The following is a 21,550-nucleotide window of genomic DNA, read 5'->3' on the forward strand; positions in this document are numbered from 1 at the left end:
TTTTCCCTGGGGTCGTACCCAAACCATTACGAAGACAAGCACACATCCTTTACCAGAGGTTATTAGAGACAGAGCGCCAAGGTTCATTAAAACATTTCAATTAAATCATCGGCACACGGGGAGAAGGATCATTACCTACAGAGTGTGCTCTGTTTTCTGAATTTCATGCTCAGATGGCCAAGAACTCCTCCACCGAGTGCTGCACATTGATTGAAAAGATGACGTCCTCATGCTTGGCACTGGTTTCATGGCCTGTTCCATAGCCCAGCGTGGCCTTAAACTTCTTACATGCCAAAGAGAGGAGACGTATTTCACTTTTTGTGGCAGTTATTGACTTCGTCAAGGTTTCTTTCAACAAAAACATGTTTTCTTTCACCAATATTTTTAAATCATTTTTCATCGGACTGTTTCCTACTGAATGTGCATTCAGTCATTTTTGTTAACAAAAAGCTGTAAACATACATTTTTCAGAAGTTCACATGATGATTACTGATGTGTAAATGCAACCTCAAATCCACACATATATTTCATTTTGTGCAGATTATTAGGATTTTTGAACGGAGAAACCGCAAATCCTGTTTTCTGTGACATGTCCCCTTTAAGGGCGTCTTAAGTCTCAAGTTCTGACTGGCCAAGTTTCTTGCCAGTGATGGATTATGCGTCGCCTTTAGCCATAATTTATCATTACTGTCTGCCCACCATGGCCTAGCACAGGGTTTTTAATTGGTTAAGATATGTGCATGCCTCACTGAATGATAATTATTGCTTGTTAGGACTGTTTCCCATCATCCATTAGAGGACATGCGTCGTAAGACTCTACCTACTGCCCCGTTAGATTAGCGGCCAATGTTTCCTCAGCATATAATTGTGAATGTTGCTGATGATATGGTTCTGCTAAACTAAAACCGGCAGTTATATAACAATGATTGTTTAGCTACAATCTGTTTTATAAGTACACTAATGGTAATCTTGTTGATAATTGCATATCCTGTTTCAAGAGATATTTTAAGCTTTTCTCTTACCTTGAGGCAAAATGCATGCTTGTGTGTTTAAGGTTGATGTGAAGCTGGCTTATGCTCAGGGCTGGTGACCCAAAGGTTGCTAGCTTGATCACTGCAATTAGCAAGCCGTGAGCTTTTAGCATTGTGCCCCTAAGCAAGGCACTTAACCTTAAGTTGTTTACTATTCCTTCCTTGTCTGCTGTTTTCTTTTTAGCTACTGTAGAATTTGCACGTTTGCTCTCTTGCTATGCCTAAATATTCTCATGCCAAAAGTAGTCTTATTTTATAAAATGAAAATCTGTTTTTTATTACAATATAGTAGCCGCTTTTCGACAATCGGTTTGAACCATTCTTGGTGGAAATATGACTTTAGGTTCTTTTTTTAAGTTGACATATCATCAAAAAAATCAGGCATTTTCCATGTTTAAGTTCAATAATCGGGTTCCAAGTGCATCTACCAACCCAGAAAACATAAAAAAAAGGACAACCCAGTAACTTTCGTAAGATTTTGCTCCCCCCGTGACATAAGAAGGGAATCTTATTATAACATTACTGCCCCATAATCAGCATGTTTCCACCCACAGTTTATGTTAAAAACACACAGGAGTTACAAAAATGGTGGGTTATGTCTGTGAAGGTAAACAGCTTGGAAATAAATTGCATGTCTATATTTGAAATTAAGGTTTTGGGGAAAAAAAAACAATCCAGGATTTTTCTCCATATAGTGGACTTATTATCCCAACTCAGGAATAAGGGTCTTTACTAGCAAAACAATTGGCCTTTTTCTAAGAATAATACAAATTAGTATACTTTTTACAACAAATGCTCGTCTTGCACTAGCTCGACCTCTCAAATGCTGTGTGACAGCAGCTTTCTGTGTGCATGCTTCAGATGTGTGCACTCAGAAAACCGTATATCAGAAATTTAAACTAATATGATAAAAAAAAAAAAAACATGATTTTAGCACAATAGACATGATAATGAAAACCAAACAGATGTTTTTTGGCTGAGTATCTGAGGCACGAGCTGTACAAGCACAGCCTTATTCTGGAAAAGGGGGCAGGGAGTCACAACTTATTTGCCTTTAAAGAGGCATGCATGAAAACAGTGTTTCTGCTTCCACTCAAAATAGCCATTTTCAAAATGATATAATAAATGATGTGCAGGGTACACGTAACAGACACATTCTGGGGGACACATGAGACTTATATTACATATTGTAAAAAGAGGGATAATAGGTCTCCTTTAAGAATAGATGCTGGTAAAGGGTTTGAAAATTTGCCAGCAGACATTTACAGCTCTTTTAATTGGTTCAAAAAGTTCTGCATACCATAAGGAATTGGCAGATTTCAAATCACACGCTTCCAGGGAAAAACTGCCATTTAGATGGATGTGAACGGTGCCTTACTCCAGGTATTACAGACCCTCTTGAAGCATCTCAAGTGTATCGAGTGTTTACATAATGGTGTATTGGAGCTGATGCACCTATAAACGCACCTTCTGTTCAATCCCGTTGCGCTCCATCTAGCTGTTTTTAACGCCAGAACACACTTAAGCTCTCCATTAGGAAAAGTGTTAAACCTGGAGTTTTCCGCTTGTAAATGCCCTACAGTCTGAGCTCCAAGTACAAGTTCAAGTGCAGGACAGTTTATGTAGGACATCAGCTGATCCCTGCTCTCTCTCTCTCTTTTCTCCTAGCTAAGGAAGGCTGTTATGGACCACATATCTGACTCTTTCCTGGAGACCAACGTGCCTCTGCTGGTGCTGATAGAGGCGGCCAAGAGCGGTAACGAGAAAGAGGTTAAGGAGTATGCGCAGGTCTTCCGCGAACACGCCAACAAGCTGGTGGAGGTGAGTAACGTATAACACCCCCTCACTCAACTCCCTCATCTCATTCAGCCCGAGCAGATGATTCTTATCTGGGGCACCGCAGGCCACTATCAGTCAGAGCACGAGGTGGCCTTTAGGAAGTCATCCGCCAAGCCAAGGCAATTTAATGGCGGAATATGATGCAGTGGAGCTCAATTCTGTAATGACAAATTTGTGTTTGATCACATGGATTCGGATCACAGAGAGGGAATGACACCAGGGAATGGCTTTAACAGTTTTTTCCCTCTTTAATATCTCTCGTGACTCGACTTCAAAGATGCAGTTCATTCCCATTATCAAAGAGCAATATGGTGACTGAGGTAAAATGGCTGAATGGGAAATAGACGCTTATCTGAAGGTTGGTGTTAGAGGTTGATATGTCAACAGTGTAAAAGGGCATATAACTTATACTGAACTGAACTTTTCAAAAGCATTAAAGAGTCACTTCTGAGTAAAACAGATAAATCCTGACATGTTCTCACACTTTCTTTAGCTTTAGCATCCATTTTCCTAGCTATATAAAGTACACTGTTTCATAGTTTATCATGAGTCCACGAAAATGTGAAATAATCTGTTTGCCGTCGAAGCCTGTGAGTGGCTTCTAGATGCTTGCTTTCCTAAAGAAGAGCTTAAGGAGCAATCTGGTTTTGACTTTGAAACACTGGGTTCAGCACTCAATTTTGAGCATGATATCAATAATGTAACCAGTCTGAGAGAGCAGTTCCCAGTGCTTTTAGATGGCTTAAGTTTTAAGCAAAAATTCCATAATATATTTACTATTAATGTGCTTCAACTGGACTTCAAAATATGGATATTATCACATGCAATTACCTTCAAAACTTTTATGAAAGATTTATTACTGTGACGTATTTTTGTGTTATGTGGTAGGGGACCTTGAAGGTCTTGTAGCAGCATGATTTAACTGACCTACTAGAATATTAATGTTTAAAGGCTGACAAATTTAGTAACAGGCTTTTTGTGCAATTTTGGGAAATGTATATGGTATCGATTTGAAACGTTTTGGTATATTGACAAAACCTGTTTTTTAGATTGGATTTCTGCATTTTGGTAGCCAAGATTTTGGTCATATCATTTGCCTCTAAATAGGGAGCAGTTATAATGTTATCCCATATTAAATAATGTAGCATCTATAAATGGTTCTCAAGTTTGAGGCCGTTTTTTTTTTTTTTCTTCTTATGCTCACCAAGTCTGGACTTTTTGTATATAAAAATACAGTAAAATACTTTTTTGTACTTCTAATATATTTTATGTATTATGTTTTTGATGCATTATCACCATCAAAAACTTTTGTTCTGCTTGTTTTTTTTGTTTTGTTTTGTTTTTTTTCTAAAACCGTGATCAGTTCCCTTCCGGGAACTCGAGCCGCGTCTGGAAACGCTATGGGGAACGCCATTGGCGGGCCGCACTCTGAATCATGTCTAACAACCAATGAAATGACGGGAGTGACGTCACAGGCGCGGTGACGTCATCGACCGGGAAGTATAAAGCACGTGCGTTTGAAGCCCGCGGCAGCTTTTGTCATTCAGCGAGAGCGCTCTGTGTCTGTGTCTGTCCCGGTCATGCTGCTGTTTTTTCGTGCCAGTTTGCACGGCTTTTATTTGAGCCGTATGACCACTTAAAATGCAACCAAGGGGGAAAGAAAGAAAGTTTTAATTTAGGCGGTTCAAGCAGCTAAATAGATAGTGAAACACAGTCTGTTTAGTCTGCTTGTGTGTAGAGCACACACAGTCAGCCCTCGAAAAGGCTGACTGTCCACAGTGTGAGCATAAATTTCTCCACTGCGGGTGCTCCACGGAAGGCTCTCTTCGAGGAGGGAGCTTTCGCCAGCGTTTCCCGCGGGTCTGGCTCCGCTGCCGCGATGCGGAGCGGCTGCTGCACTCGCTGGGATCGCGGCTCGATCCATTAGAAGGATGGCAGACGGGTGTTGAAAAATACCCTATCTCCTCTCCTATCTCGTGGATCGGTAAACCTTATGCTGGATAGGAAGCCCGCAATGCGGTTACTTCCCTCCAGGAAAGGTTTTCAGCGCTTTCCATATCTTCCTCCGAGGAGGTCGATGTGAAGTGCGTTGTCAAAAGTATTCAACCGCCCCCCCTGATCGCCTCAGTATGATGAGCTGGTGGTTGTGCTGACTAATGCATTAGCTAATTAAGCAACTATGAGCCGCAGAAAAGCAAACGTTTTGCTTCCTGCGGACTAAGTCAGCACTTCCAAACGGAGCTTTCTGTCCTTCTCAAGCTAGAAAGCTAAGATGATACCACGGGTTGGACAGACGCTATCTGCTATCTGTCACCCAGTCTGGCATCATCCTTGAAGGCTCCGTCTTTGCTTTCCAAGCCGCCTAAAATAAAAAATTTCAGGCTTGATCAGCAAATATACACGTCCTGGGATTCTTGACGGGAAAAATAACCCCAGTCGTGTTCCAGCTCCTCACACAGAGGCTCATAATAGGAGCATTGCAGCCCGTTTTCCTCCGGTGACACCTAGAGGGCGGGGTTAGCAATACTTCTCGACCTAACGGCCCCGACTTTCATAAAAATACATGTGTACACACATATATAGGGCCGATGAGGGCAGCCCCTCTCAGGGAGATTTGTGGTGCACCATAGAAAAAATACGGTGACCACATCTTCTAGGGCCCTCAGGAGATATGTCGGTAAAACCCGCCAGTATTATAGGGCGCGACAATCTCCCGCGAACATCATTCTCTAGCGGTCCTAGGGAGTTCGCAACCCCCACGGGGGTCTTCAGAGAAACTAGTTCAGGATTATCCTGCCAGCACGCTGTTACAGGTCCCTGATCTAGTCCCTCAAACAAATCCAGAAGCCAGTCTCGAGAGACTGGTTCCCTAAGTAGATTTTCTGGCAGCGTGGAAACTACTGCCGAATATCTCCACATGGGTCCTGCGCACTGTAGAGAAAGGTTACTGCATTCAGTTCGGCGCAAAGCCGCCACCTTTCAGCGGGGTATTCCCAACTCTAATGAGCCCCGAGCAGGGTCTGGTAATGGAACGAGAAGTAGAAACTCTCTTAAGGAAGGAGGCCATCGAGGTGGTCCCTCCTCAAGGTAGAGAATCCGGGTTCTACAGCCGGTACTTCATAGTTCCCAAAAGGATGGCGGGCTCCGGCCCATATTAGATCTCAGGCAACTGAACCGCTCAGTAAAGAAACTGAAGTTCAGAATGCTCACTATCAAGCAGATAGTGTCACAAATCAGGTCCTAGGACTGGTTTGTCACGATAGATCTAAAAGACGCATACTTTCACGTCTCCATCCTTCCTTAACACTGGAAGTTCCTTAGGTTCGCTTTTAGGGGCAAAGCTTACCAATTCAGGGTACTTCCTTTCGGCCTAGCTCTCTCTCCCCGTACTTTCACAAAGTGTGTGGATGCTGCTCTGGCTCCTTTGTGACCCCAGGACATCCGCATACTCAACTACATAGACAACTGGCTTATCCTAAAAATAGCCAGCTCAGTGCAGTTAGCGTTTCAACACCGAGGTGTCGTTCTCGCTCACATGAAAGGATTAGGGTTGAGACTCAACGCAAATTGAGACTACTTAGGCGTGGTGTGGGATTCGACCACGAGGCAGGCACGAATGTCTCCTGCTCGGACCGAGTCGATCCCCACTGCAGCGAATGCGGTCAAGCTAGGCCAGTCACTCACTGTCAAACAGTTCCAAGTACTGTTAGGCCTTATGGCAGCTGCATCCAACGTGATACCCTTTGGACTGCTGCACATGAAGCCACTACAGTGGTGGCTCAAAACCAGGGGGTTCTCCCCGAGGGGAAACCCATTTCGCAAGATCAAGGTCACGCGGCGTTGCCTACGTGCCTTGGCCATGTGGAAAAATCCCTGGTTCCTCTCTCAGGGCCCAGTTCTGGGAGCTCCGTGTCGCCGTATCACACTAGCGACGGACGCTTCCCTCACTGGATGGGGAGCGGTCATGAGTGGCCGCTCAGCCACTGAGAGCAGTCCAGTATCTCTGGACATGGGAGCAGACGTCCTGCTGAGGCAGGGGCCGAGGCCCGGGGAATACATGCTTCACCTAGAAGGTACAAGAAGCAAATCTGGAGAGTGTTTGTCCAGGTTCAGTGGACCTCCTTGCGACTCAAAAGATATCGCAATGTCCCCTCTGGTACTCTCTAATGCCTCCAGTTCCTAAAACAGCACTGGACGCTATGGTACAGATGTGGCCGAGGCCTCGTCTGTACGCCCTTTCCCCGATCGCTCTGCTCCCGGGAGTTCTGGAACAGGTGTGACCCCCGAGGGGGCACACCTCATAGAGGCCGGTATCTCAATTAAGGTTGCCGAGACCATCCCTCACTCCAGAGCTCCCCGTATAAGGAAGTGGTCGACTGCACGGTGTAACCCACACCAGTTTGACCCAGTTTACTGCCCGCTCGGTACAGTACTGGAGTCTCTGCAGTCTCACTGTCCGCAGGACTAACCCACTCCACCTGATAAAGCAGAACCGGTTAGTGGGCAAAATCCCCTGGTCACACGTTTCCTCGACGGTCGAGAATTCTAGCGTACGGACTGGACGCCATAAGCACAGACGTGGCCATAGCTGCGTCCATACGCATTCTCCCGATCGCTGTGCACCCTGGAGCCCTGGAAAGAGCATGCCGGCATCGACTCGGCTAGTCCGACCATGGTCTCGGACCTCCCCTCTCAGGCTGGGGGCGCGGTTCGCTACCCCCACATGGAGAGATGGAAAGTCATGGCCCCCGGGGGGGCGCTACTCATAGACTCAGGTCTCCCAACCGAGGTTGTTGAGACCCTGCTCCTTTCCAGAGCTCCCTCTACGAGGAAACCTTAAGTGGAACTTGTTTGCTTCATGGTGTCACGAACACCATCCAGACCCAGTTACTGCCCTTTTGTACAGTACTAGAGTCCCCGCAAACTTTCCTGTCCACAAAACCAGCTCACTCCACCCTGAGGGTGTTCGTGGCGGCTTTGGCCTACCACGCCCCTCGTGGAGGCTTGTCGACATGGTTTCCTTGGTGGTGCACTTAGGTTGAGACCCCGAGGGGTCTCAAGCCTCTATTAGCTCCATCCTATGGAGTACGACTCATGGGAAGTATATTTGTCCAGTGTGAGCACTGGACTCATACGGCCACAAAAGAAAGCATGTGGCACGATCAGAGCTGTCAGTAGATGAAGCACGGATGCTATTCCTACTACGTCCAAGCCCTCTGGTCTCCCAACTCCATGGGGAGCCAAGACTTACTCCTACTGAGGCTGTCTGCCTCGAGAAAGCTCTGACGGCAAAGTGTCCCCATTCAGGACATTTGCAACGCTGCGGGTTGGTCCTCGCCCCTGACGTCGTCAGGAATTGACCTCGAAGCCACCAAGCGTAAGAGCTGATGGATCGAGCGTTGCCAGGCCTCCTCTCATTGTAGAGACTCTTATATGAGGCCTCCGTTCTCCAGAGGCTCCGCTTCTGTACTTACAAGCGTGGGTTTGGTCAGGTCTCCCCTCACAAAAGGGTTCATGTTTGAGACCTTCACTCCTAAGAGCTTCTCATAGGGTTGAGCGTTAGCAAGCCTCCTCTCACTGTAGAGAGTCGTTTATGAAGCCTCCGCTCCCCAGAAGCTCCGCTTCCAGTACTTCTTAGCGTGAGTGTAGCTAGGTCTCCCCTCACGGAAGGGTTATCTGAGACCTCCACTCTTAAGAGCTGTCGGATCGAGCGTTGAGATTTCCTCTCATTTAGAGAATCCCCCGTTCTCCAGAAGCTCCGCGTCTAGTACTAGAATAAGCCAAAAGAAATCAGCCATCTCCCTAGCCAGGAGGAGACTTCTCAAGGCGCATTCTTTTAATTAAAAGAAGAGAAGTCGTTAATCGCCATTGGATCCTCGTGTGCCTGAGGGCCGAGGATCACAATACCATTTGTCCTAGTCCCTCGTGTGCTGGCAAACTCCAGACAAAGGACTACTATTCCCCGTGGGCCTGAGGGCCGGGGATCATGTCACCTCTTGTCAGTAGAAAGCTAGACAAAGGTTGTTTCTCTCAAGCCCTGGCAAGATTACCAGGCCGAATTCATCTAGTCCCTCTTGCTCTGGCGTATTCGCAGACAAAGGACTAAGACTCCTTGAGTGCCTGAGGGCCGAGGAGTACCTCTCTCTTGGCTTACGACTCAGCAAGGCTAAGGTAAGTATAGTTCGGTCCCTCTTGTTCTGGCCCTTCCCAGACAACGGACTAAGACTCCTCGTGTGCCCGAGGGCCGAGGAGTGCCCCTTGCACTAACTACGTAAGCCAAGTAGAAGGTCTGCTCTTACCCTCGTTACTAGCGTGAGTGTAGTCAAGGTCTCCCCTCACGGAAGGGTTATTTGAGACCTCCACTCTTAAGAGCTGTCGGATTGAGCGTTGAGATTTCCTCCCTTTTCGGAGAATACTCTACGGAACCTCCGCTCTCCAGAAGCTCCGCTTCGAGCATCTTACAACCCTCTTGTCCGCGGAATGCTAGACAATGGTCCATTTCCCTCGCGTTCTGGCAAATTCACCAGACCGAGTGTAATTCGGTCCCTCTGGTTTCTGGCTTTCTCCAGACCACGGACTAAGACTCCTCGTCTGCCTTCAATAAGGCCGAGGAGTGCCTCATGCTCTGGCTGGCTACCAGGCAGAGGCCCATACTGTCCTCCCCGTGTGCCCGAGGGCCGGGGAGCGCAGTGTCCTGTTGTCCGCTTAGGCTAGACAAAGGCTTATCTTCTCGCGTCCTGGCGGAGCACCAGGCCGAGCCTTGAGTCCCTCTTGCTCTGGCAGTACCCCAGACAATGGACTACCCTCTCCTCGTGAGCCCGAGGGCCGAGGAGTACCTCTCGCTCTGGCTGGCGACCAGACAGAGGCGGACCACCTGGCTGAGGTCCACTTCTCCCTCTGCACTTATCAATGTCAAGCAAAGGTCGAGAACCCTATCCTCGTGAGCCTGAGGGCCGAGGATCTTGTCACCCTCTTGTCCGTAGAATACTAGACAATGGTTTATCTTCCTCGTGTTCTGGCAAGACCACCAGACCGAGTGTAGTTCGGTCCCTCTGGTTTCTGGCTTTCTCCAGACCACGGACTAAGACTCCTCGTCTGCCTTCAATAAGGCCGAGGAGTGCCTCATGCTCTGGCTGGCTACCAGGCAGAGGCCCATACTGTCCTCCCCGTGTGCCCGAGGGCCGGGGAGCGCAGTGTCCTGTTGTCCGCTTAGGCTAGACAAAGGCTTATCTTCTCGCGTCCTGGCGGAGCACCAGGCCGAGCCTTGAGTCCCTCTTGCTCTGGCAGTACCCCAGACAATGGACTACCTTCTCCTCGTGAGCTCGAGAGCCGAGGAGGACCTCTCGCTCTGGCTGGCGACCAGACAGAGGTGGACCACCTGGCTGAGGTCCATTTCTCCCTCTGCACCTATCAATGTGTAGCGAAGGTTGAGAACTTCATCCTCGTGAGCCCGAGGGCCGAGGATCCTATCACCCTCCTGTCCGTAGAACACTAGACAAGGGTTTATCTTCCCCACGTTCTGGCAAGACTACCAGACTGGGCGTAATTCGATCCCTCTGGTTCTGGCTCTTCCCAGACCAAGGATTAAGACTCCTCGTCTGCCTGAGGGCCGAGGAGTGCCTCCCACACTGGCTGGCTACCAGGCGGAGGCCCATACTGCTCTTCCCGTGTGCCTGAGGGCCGGGATGCTGCAGTGCCCTCTTGTCCGCTTAGGCTTGACAAAGGCTTATCTTCTCGCGTCCTGGCAGAGCACCAGGCCGAGCCTTGGGTCCCTCTTGTTCTGGCAGAACCCCAGACAAAGGACTACCCTTTCCTCGTGAGCCCGAGGGCCGAGGAATACTCCTGAGGTCGATCTTACTATCCTCGTGGGTCCGAGGACCGAGGATCTCTCCCACTTGTCCGTACAGACAATGGTCATTTCAGTCCCTCTCGTGCTGGCTGTTCCCAGACAACGGACTAAGACTCTGCGTGTGCCTGAGGGCCGCCGAGTACCTCTCGCTCTGGCTGGCGACCAGACAGAGGAAGACTACCTATCCTCGTGTGCCCGAGGGCCGAGGACCACAGGGCCTTCTTGTCCGCGGAATGCTAGACAAGGGCTCCTTCTCTTTCCACCTTGTTTTTCCTGACACAGCGCAAGGTGTGGAAATTATGGGGGCGTTGGTAGTCTCGTTCCCCATAGCGTTTCCAGACGCGGCTCGAGTTCCCGGAAGGGAACGTCTCGGGTTACGTATGTAACCTTAGTTCCCTGAGGGAACGAGACGCCGCGTCTCGGACCATAATTCCCGCACCCTGCGGCGCTCGCTTCATTCCTTAAAGAGCTGCCGCGGGCTTCAAACGCACGTGCTTTATACTTCCCGGTCGATGACGTCACCGCGCCTGTGACGTCACTCCCGTCATTTCATTGGTTGTTAGACATGATTCAGAGTGCGGCCCGCCAATGGCGTTCCCCATAGCGTTTCCAGACGCGGCGTCTCGTTCCCTCAGGGAACTAAGGTTACATACGTAACCCGAGACGTTTTTTAGGATTCTCTGATGAATAGGTTCAAAAGAACATTAAATTGTGTGTTCTTCTTTGCCGTCGCTTTTGATAAATAAAAGTATTTTTTTTTTAAATAAAATAAAATAAATACAATAAAACAGGCCTCAACAGACCCTCAACTTTTGCACTGTAGTGTGTGTATAAATATATATTATTTATCCTCCTCTTTTCCCTCTGAGGACGTCCTCAAAATGAGTTTTGTCATATTTAACTACATTCCGGGACATTTTTCTGCAAATTTGTCCCTAAAGCATGGCTAGGTCAGGAACACACACACAGAGTCGACCTGAAGGGACTGCCGTTCCCTGACTTCATCAAATAAAATGTTCCCTTACTGGTATGATCTCAGAATAAAGAACAGCCAAGCAGCTCATGTCCGTTTCTCCAGCCGATCAATAGTCACTGTTTCCTGCCGGGGTCAAGGAGCCTGATGAAATAGAGGTCACGTGTCGTGGCTCTACACTGATGCAATGTCTGTACTGCTGTAAAAAATCTCCCTCTCTTTCTCTTGCAATCAATAGCAACAGAACAGGGATATGAATATGAATATGAATATGAATATGGATTATATTTAATTTGTATAGCAATAATGTTACAATGATTTCATCCTGTGAAAAATACAAGCTAGTAAATGGGAGTTTGAGGTAGGCCTTATCTCTTCAGAGAGCCATTCTTACATTCACTTAACTGTAAATGTTAATGATTTTAGTACATTTTAAATAATACTTTCTCATATTCACCATGAAGACTATATATGACTGCAAGAGTGTCTGGTTCTAGTGTCTTTTGTTCTATATTCCTGTAATGCATTGCACTATAAAAGAACTGCCAGTTTAAACGGTTGTTAAATTATTTGCAGAACTGTAGCACAGCTGAGATGTAGGTTATTAATGTGAACCTGTTGACACACGTTTATTGTATCACTCCCTTTCTGTCTCTCTTTGTCTCACACACACATATGAACTGACGCACAAAAACTCAAACGCGCCATCCCACACACATATGTCAACTGTCAATGGGAAAAGCAGTGCAGTGATATAAACTTTGTTTCACGCACTCTGACTCACTGACCTGTACATCTCTTCCTTTGGAAAATCTTATATTATGTTGCTCATACTGTATTTACATGCATTCATTGTTTCTGCTGACTTTAGATCATCCTCCACAACGGCTGCTTTTAGCAGATCATGTTTGCTTGAGTTACACTGTTGTGTTTTACTAGCCTTAGCAAAGGTTAATACAAATGTGTTTGGCTTTGAAGGTGAAACATGTCATTTTTTAATGTTAAAATGCTTTCTCATATCCCGCTTTAATGTGCAGAGATGGCTTAAGGGATAGTTCATCCGTTATGTTGTTCCAAAACTATATGCTTTTCATTCTGTGGAACACAAAAGAATATGCTTTGAAAATGAAAGTTAATGGGCTCCAGTGTTGTTTTGCACATTGAATTTGATTTAAAAAAGAAGTTGAAACATTGTTCAAAATGTTGTGCTCCACAAATAAAAAGGTAGGGTGAATAAATAATATGTTTTTTGAGTGAACTGTCCACTTGAATAAGCAATTTGTTTGGCCGTTTGTGCGGCAAAAACTATAAAGACTGTGATTCTGTGGTGCTTTTAACATTGCTGTTAGTTTCAGGATTTCAGGGCTGGGCATCGTTCAAAAATGTTCGATAACGATAACGATAATGATACTGTTACCTTGACTTTGATACCAACTACTGTGAATAATAAAGCATTTATTAACACACTATTACTATATGTCTAAATAATATGTATAAATGTACTTTTAAATAGTTTATATATCATTTACTTACACTTTCTAAATGATCTTATGAACCACTGACAATGCCTAAACGACTTATTTGTTAATAATGCATTACTTAAAAATGACGAACCTAAACATACCGAACTTAAAAACATAGGGGTACGTTGTAGTAGTGATGCAAACTGACAAAGAGCTCATAAAAGGCACTGTACTTCGTCGTTGCTCCATGTTTGCCCTCTTTATTTTATTGTGGATACGCCACTCATTCTGTGCCGTCAAATTATGTATCATAGTGTCGCATCTTATCATTACATCCTGTTTTTAATAAGTTTAGAAGTATTAGGTCCGTGTTGCGTTCATTATTCATTCAAACCACACCAGAGTTCATTTGGAAGCGGACCAAGACCAATCTTTTCGGGGTGCTTTCACACCTGACACTTGGTTTCGGAACCTGGCGCGTTTACCCCCTTAGCTCGGTTCATTTGGGCATATGTGAATACAGCAATCACACTCGGATCTGCCCCAAAACTATCGGTCCGGCTCGATTAAAAACAAACTCTAGAGCGGTTTGGATGCAGTGAGAAAGCAATCGGATTCAAAGGACCAACGAATCAGGCTATATCACAATGTATAATGGGAAATTACAGTTCAGTGAAAAACAGTAGCTTTAATCATGTTTGCGTTACCTTTTAAAATGAACCTGTGAATGTCTGTGTGTGGGCACATCTTCGTTATTCAAAATCAAAGCGCACATTTTCATTTTATAATCAGAATTGAAAATTAATATAACGACAGCTACAGAAAATGCAACAATAAGCCTAAAAAGCTGTTGTACCCTCTTGACGGATGACAGCTAAGGAATCCCCAAAAATAAACCGTAGTACTGCGACCAATGAGAGGACATTTTACTTGCGTGTGACTTTGCCGTGCGAAAGCGAACAGCACCAAGAATAAAATGAGCATTGTAATCATTTTAATCCCTGTTTCAGAACAGATAAATTGATCTATGATGTGAAAGCACCCTTAGTGGCCGCAGTCCTCTTGCTTTGTGCACACCAGGGGCCTCATTTATAAAGACTTGCGTAGAAACCATCCTTGATTTTATCTAAGAACTTTTCTGATTTGATCGTAAGAGCGATTCAGAGAAACGAACGTACACACGAAATCCATGCGTACGCCAGTCATTCGGTTATAAATCACAAATGATCGTGGAATTGTGTGCAGCTGAATGTTCCGCCGTCGAAACGCCCCTGCTTAATTAATTAACATATAAAATGAGCTCATTCCTAAAGCAAAAACTCTGTGACAATGGCAAGAAAAAAGGAGCGCAAGAAATCAAATTATAGTGAGGCTGAACTATCTGCAATACCAGGCATTACCACAAGGAAACGGTCGTACGCCAAGCTGGAATCTGACGTGGAGATAAGTACTTTTCCACGTCAAAGACGGTTTTTATAAATCTGTACTTTGACGTGGATTTGATCGTAAGAACACTCTAAGATCAAATCAGTGCGTAAGAAAGTTTTATAAATGAGGCCCCAGGGCTCAGATGGCAGCGTTCACACTTACTCAAATGAACCGCACTAACAGAGCGGTTCATGAACACTGAGATCAACAAGGAACACTGTTTGCATCTAATTTTATAATCCAATGTTTTAAAATGGAATACCAAATATTGAGGCAGGAATTGATTTTTATCCATTGGGAACTGATTAAACTTAGATTTGGAGTACATACCAAAATAGTTTAGTCTTATTGAGTAAAGATTACAAAGACAAACTTTAAACAAACAGTAGACAAACATTAACTTTGCACAATGAGAAAAGTTAACAGGCCAATATTGATTTCATGTTAATTCTTGTAAGCACTCGTTTAATGTTCAAGTAGAGAGAAGAAAAAAAAAAAAGATTCATAAAATATCACAGCCTCAGTAAATTCACAGTGTTTTAACAGAACTGTGCCAGTTCACACATGCAGCTTTCACACACTGACCCTTTTACTTAAAAGCAATCTAAAACAAAATCTGCAAATATAGTAATGTGTGAATTTACCCTTTCGATGGAAAAACGAGTGAAATGTCAAGGCTGTCATTCACCGGCACCCCTTCAGGTTAGTCTCAAAACCCTAAAGGTCATAGGTTACGATCAATAGTCTTATGTAACTGTGGCACATTATCTTTGAACGGTTGCTATGTTACATGATATTTTTATCACAAAAGTGTCTGTGTTCAGGAAGGAAGTGTCATTTAGTGGTCAGCATGTGAGCATTTGAACATCTTGGAAGTAGTTTCTTCCCATCTGCAATACCTGATACAAAGTGAAAAAGAAAGGGGAAAAAACCTGCTAATTACCAGATGTATTCCTTTTTGGCCTTGAAATAGAAGTAACATGAAAAAGAATGAGAGAAAGAAAGAGATAGCTTTCCAAGCCTCAGGCAATGCTGCCACAGCTAGCAGACCTTGTGTGTGGGTGTAGCGAAATATTTATGATGTGGGTATGGTGACCTTAATTAGCAGAGATTGCATTAGAGAATGGACTTGTGTTAATAAAACGAGGGGACTGGGGGTTTGCTCTCTCGTGTCCCGCTCTCTCCCACTTTGTCTTACCACCTGTGACATCACAGCATGAGGAGCGAAAATCATCTCTCTTACTGCCGAGGGACGATAAGCAGTAAAGAACTGGAAACCTAAGCAGACCTGCTAATGCTTGCATTAGGCTTTTATGCTGATTCTATACCAGCTTTGTTTCTTCTCAAATACTAGCAATATACTCTCATAAGGAAACGTAATCCTACTTTATCCTGCTCCACTAAACTCGTGCTCTTATGCCGTATGTTGCTACTCTGCTGTCATATTCAATGTATTTGTGAGGCCATATCATAGCTTTATTTGAGGATCAAACTGAAATTAAATGCATTATTCACTGAAAAACTCCCTTGTGCTCGAATCTCAGTCGCAGATTGACTCATTGAAACATTGAAAACCATTAAATTGCAGTCTGTAATGTCAAAATAAGTTGTTTCTAGAATATCTTATTTATCTTTTTGAATTTGCTTAGCCCGGTAGAGAAGATTGTCAGCAAATACCTTCAATAGAGTTTCAGAAGATTTCTAATAAAGTTGTATTTGCAACTTTTTTAATAATTTATTTAACAATTTATTTAGTGGGTTTAGGGTCTTAAATAGTTATTTAATAGTATATTTATATTAGTAAATTATTAAAATAGATTTAGAATGTACTATAATATAGTTAGAGTTATAATAGTGTATTTTAGGGCTCTAACTAACAATTATTTTGGTAATCGAGTAATCTCTCGATTATTCTGATGATTAACTGAGTAATCGGCTAATTATAAGTTTTTTTTTTTTGTAATAAAAACAGACCTAAGCAACCAATAGCCTTTAAAATGACTTAAAATACATATATAATAACAATGAGGCCATAATAATTAGTTCAAATAAAGTGTCAAAACTAAGTAATCATATGGTTTTATTGAACAAAACTGTTAAAATACGTAATTTATTATAAACTTGTAATAACCAGTTAGCATATTGAGAAAGATATTGATGTATAATCCTGTGTTTGCATAGGTTTATAAATGATTTACTTTACAAATCTGATGAAATGGCACACATTTCATTCCCAGATGAATGTTAGAATAAACGCAAATTCACAGCAATATGCACAGATGGAGTTTGAGTTGCTCAGTTAAGTTAAGAGCAATACTATCAGAGCAAGGCTATTAGAATCTACTGAAAAGATTTAAGAATGTTGCCATTATGTAAGTACTATAGCCATTATGAGAAAGAAACACAAAGCGGGTCTTAGATCAACAATGAAGGCCAGCTTATGAATGTTTGGCAGACAGTGGATTGCTATAAAAGCATGTTCCTCACCTGCCCCTGATCACCGGAGGATTTATGCATCATCAAATAGCTGTGCCCGCCGCTGCAATCCGACTTTTACGCATTCTTTAATTGATGGCCTTCTCATAATTCTCCTGCACTTATTAACAACCCCTTTACTATGCCTTAACTGTGCTGTTCAAAACATAGACATGCTTTTATTCACTGAAACACTGGTTATAAAGAATCTCATTCAAGCCGAGATGAAGAATAGATTTACAGTTTATAGAGGTGAGAAAGGCTGATTGGAAGGTGAAGGCCGCAAGGACGTCATGGTCCATCACGATTCAAATAGTGGATCGACTTTGGTCCTTTAATCTGCCTCTTGGCCGCCAACACACCCTTCAAAATCAGAATTGTTATGTTCTATATCCTTGAGGCTTTTCTTCAAAGTTTGCACAACAAACTTGTTTTCTTGTTCTGCTTGTCTTTCTTTTTTCAGTAAACTCATCCTGTCCTTGTGTTTGTCTACAGTCTATCGCCAACCTGAGGATGGTACACATTTTTCTGCCTCCCATGTTCTTCAGCTGTTGTAGTTTTTAGTGCACCACAGCCTGGTCTCATTGTTTATACTAAAGTATTAACATGTAACATTTACAAGCACAAAACTCCCATATCGTTGTCGTCTTCAACTTCAAAATTTTCCTGCAATGCTGTTTTACCTTTTTTTAAAGGGAAATTGATCTTCCTTGTATGTTCACTTTGTAAACACTACGTCGGTACTTCTGCAGCAATGTAGGATGATTTTGAAATTGGGGAAGAAAACGAGATAGTAGTTTTTCGACATACCCTACGCATGTGCATTGCAGAGAATGAACAAGACGAGCATTTGAGGTTAAAAACTATATCAATTGTCAATTTGTTTTAAAAATAGCAGATCGTTTCACTGGATAAGACCCTTCTTCCTCGGCTGGGATCATTTAGAGCCCTCTGAAGCTGCATTTAAACTGGATTTTGGAAGTTCAAACTTGGGGGCACCATACATACTCATTATACTGAGATAAATCCTGAAATGCTTTCCTCAAAAAACATAATTTCTTTACAACTAAAGAAAGAAAGACATAAACATCTTGGATGACAAGGGGATGAGTACATTATCTGTAAATTTTTGTTCTGAAAATGAACTAATCCTTTAACCTACAGTCAAAATTTTTCATACCTCTGCCAAATTCTGACTTAAAGTTACTTTTATTCAACCAGCAAGTTTTTTTTTTTTGACCGGAATTGACACAGGCTTCCCCCAAAAGATAATAAGACGATGTTCAAGTGGCATCATTGTGGCAAAAAATATTTCTCAGCTTTTATTTACATTTAAACAAAAAGTGGCATGTCCAAAATTATTCATGCCCTTTGCAAACTGTCACAGTCTATGGGAAAATCCAAAGTTCTATACCATTCAAAATAGTCCTAATTTCCCTGATTCATTGGGAACAGCTGTTTTAATCAACTCAACAGGTGAAAAACAGAAGCTCTCTGCTGTTGGTTTGTGGACAGTCATGGCTAAGACAAAAGAGCTCACTGAGGACCTGCGATTATCCTGATTATCCCGCCGTAAAACCTGTCATTTGAAGTGGCAACAGTGGCAACATTTGACAACTAAAAACAACAATAATAATGAAATTAATGTCACAATTTCAATATTCATTAGGATTTCTTTTAGGTGTCATCAGTACGTCAGTATTGTATATTTAAATGCAGAAAATACGTCAGTATTGTACATTTCAGTGATTGTAAACACGTAAATAAATGTAAGTTTTTTAGAAGCACGTTTTACATAAAATACAAACGAATTATCATGAGATCACATTGGTTACCAGAATCTTTCAGATGAAGCTCTTGAGCAAGATATTAAACCTCCAGGTGATCTGCAAAAGTTGCTTTCGTTAAATGATTAGCAAGTTACATCACTCGTCCCTGTGAGCTTTGAGCGTTATGTACAGTCACACAAGTCTCTTTGTTGCCTTCATAATACGAAAAAAGCATACTTGCTGAGCAGTCCTGACCTGCATCTGTATTCACTTGAATCTCCATAACCTACTTTTTCAGCTAGATGGCTCACTAGGGATGCTATCCAGAAGAAAGAGCTTTCAGCCTGGGCTTCAAAAGGTCTCCGCACTCAGGTCTCGGGAACAAAACTCCCCATCGTTATTCCCCTGAGGACGACGCCGCACACAGTTTTGCTTTTCCTCATTAGTTTGACGTCTCAACATCCCTTGTTTTATCTGTAATCTGTTTGTATTCCCTCCCATGATAACATTTTATCCTCCTGTAAAGCTTTTGTTTGCATACATTTGAATACTATCTTTTATGGATCACTCATTTTATGTCCCGCTTTGCCTTTTCTTTGTGCCAGCTTTTATTCTTAATTTTGTGTTTGCATTTTTCATTACTGTGTGAATGCTTCATTACTATTGTCTTGTTTTGATTCTCACATCCCTGTGGAGAATTCCTTGCTTTTTATGTTCCTTCTGAGAAAAAAAAACAAACAAACAGAAACTCAGCTTTAGATCTGAATTCTTGCAGCTGTGTCTGAAATGTAGTTATTTATTGGAGGAACCATGAGGCAGTGTTAACTAGCAAAGTGCTGCATTGATTCAAATGTGCTATGTAATTTCTTACAGCCAAGATTGTTCAGACATTGAGTATTACAAAAAGTGCTTTGTTCCAATTAGTGCTTTAATGACTTAGATAATCCTTTGCATATTTAATTCGTATTCATGTAATTAAAACAAATTAATTGAAATTCGATTAATGTAAAACAGCAGTTTTGAATCATTGCTATCTGGATGGAATAAATTTCGAGTAGTCTCTCAGCGTTGAAAAAATATTAACAGAAAAACAAAAAGATCCAACTGTTAAAGGAAAGTCACTTTATTTGCAGTAATGCATTATGGCTATCAAGACTGAATAGGGTCAGTTATTGAGGTTTTTTGAGTTTTTGAGGTGTGTTTGCACGCAAAGTTTCAGTATTTTTTATTTTTTTATTTTTGTTAGCTTTGTTTGGCCTTCTTTCCCTTGAGTGCTTAAGGACCCTGAATAAAGCCCCAACGCTTCCTGTGTGAACTTTCTGAATGCGTTTGTTCACCCAATGTCCAAATATTAAAATCTGTCTTATTTTTCAGAGAATTTTCATGGAACGAAAGGTGGTTGTCTTCTGTATTGCGAGTCACCTTACCAACATAGCTCCGGTCTTTTCAGGTCACCCTAATCTGGAGCAGCTCTCCTTCCTTTATATTCAGGGCAAACTGCGCCCGTATCTCTTGTAGAGTGTGACTTTAAGTGCCACTCCAGTTCATGAAGTCGCATAGACATGAATTTAAAGCACTGACCTTCCCGATGAGATGAAGGGTGAAAGGCTGCCTTCTCTAATGATTATGCAGAATCGATATCGACCTAAATGTAACCAATATTGAATCGGCCTTCAGGCCTTCATGATTCCAAACGCATTGCTGCAGGCAGTAAATATTATTCTGCAGGAAAGGGGGGCCGTGCTGCATTAAATGGTGTGCCGAACACGATAGATGGCTATTGGAACAAGTCTATTTGTGGTGACCCAGACATTTAGACTGGCATAATCCCTTTTCAAGCAGAGTTATTGGCCTCTGAGGAAATCTAACGCAGAGGTGCCTCCACGTTTGGGAGGAGCTCCGGACAGATAGATCAGCCTCTCCCTCCCTCACCTTTTCCCTGGAAGGCATTACTTTCTGATTTCTTCCTCTGCATGCATCATTTGTCATCACATACTGCCGCATCATGGAGTCGTACACCTGTACTGCAAGGCTACCCAATGTCCCCTATCAGCTTACAATTTTTTTAATATACAGGTTCAGTACAAGTTCATTATTTTCTGTAATGTACTGATAAACATTAGACTTTCATATATTTTAGATTCATCACACACAACTGAAGTAGTTCAAGCCTTTTATTGTTTTAATATTGATGATTTTGGCATACAGCTCATGAAAACCCAAAATTCCTATCTCAAAAAATTAGCATATCATGAAAAGGTTCTCTAAACGAGCTATTAACCTAATCATCTGAATCAACTAATTAACTCTAAACACCTGCAAAAGATTCCTGAGGCTTTTAAAAACTCCCAGCCTGGTTCATTACTCAAAACCGCAATCATGGGTAAGACTGCCGACCTGACTGCTGTCCAAAAGGCCATCATTGACACCCTCAAGCAAGAGGGTAAGACATAGAAAGAAATTTCTGAACGAATAGGCTGTTCCCAGAGTGCTGTATCAAGGCACCTCAGTGGGAAGTCTGTGGGAAGGAAAAAGTGTGGCAGAAAACGCTGCACAACGAGAAGAGGTGACCGGACCCTGAGGAAGATTGTGGAGAAGGACCGATTCCAGACCTTGGGGGACCTGCGGAAGCAGTGGACTGAGTCTGGAGTAGAAACATCCCCAGGTCAAGCCACTTTTGAACCAGAAACAGCGGCAGAAGCGCCTGACCTGGGCTACAGAGA

The 21,550-nt window shown here is 43.2% G+C and overlaps 1 protein-coding gene across 1 annotated transcript in view; it reads left to right on the top strand.

Annotated features, from left to right (window-relative positions):
- Positions 1–21,550, top strand: part of ctnna2 (catenin (cadherin-associated protein), alpha 2) — a 509,795-nt gene that overhangs the window by 417,788 nt on the left and 70,457 nt on the right. The window contains exon 9 of the mRNA XM_073841829.1: positions 2,700–2,852. Coding sequence (XP_073697930.1) covers positions 2,700–2,852 — 153 coding nt within the window. The remainder of the gene's footprint in view (positions 1–2,699; positions 2,853–21,550) is intronic.

The sequence above is a fragment of the Garra rufa genome, chromosome 6, assembly GCF_049309525.1.
Source record: "Garra rufa chromosome 6, GarRuf1.0, whole genome shotgun sequence".
Taxonomy (NCBI): domain Eukaryota; kingdom Metazoa; phylum Chordata; class Actinopteri; order Cypriniformes; family Cyprinidae; genus Garra; species Garra rufa.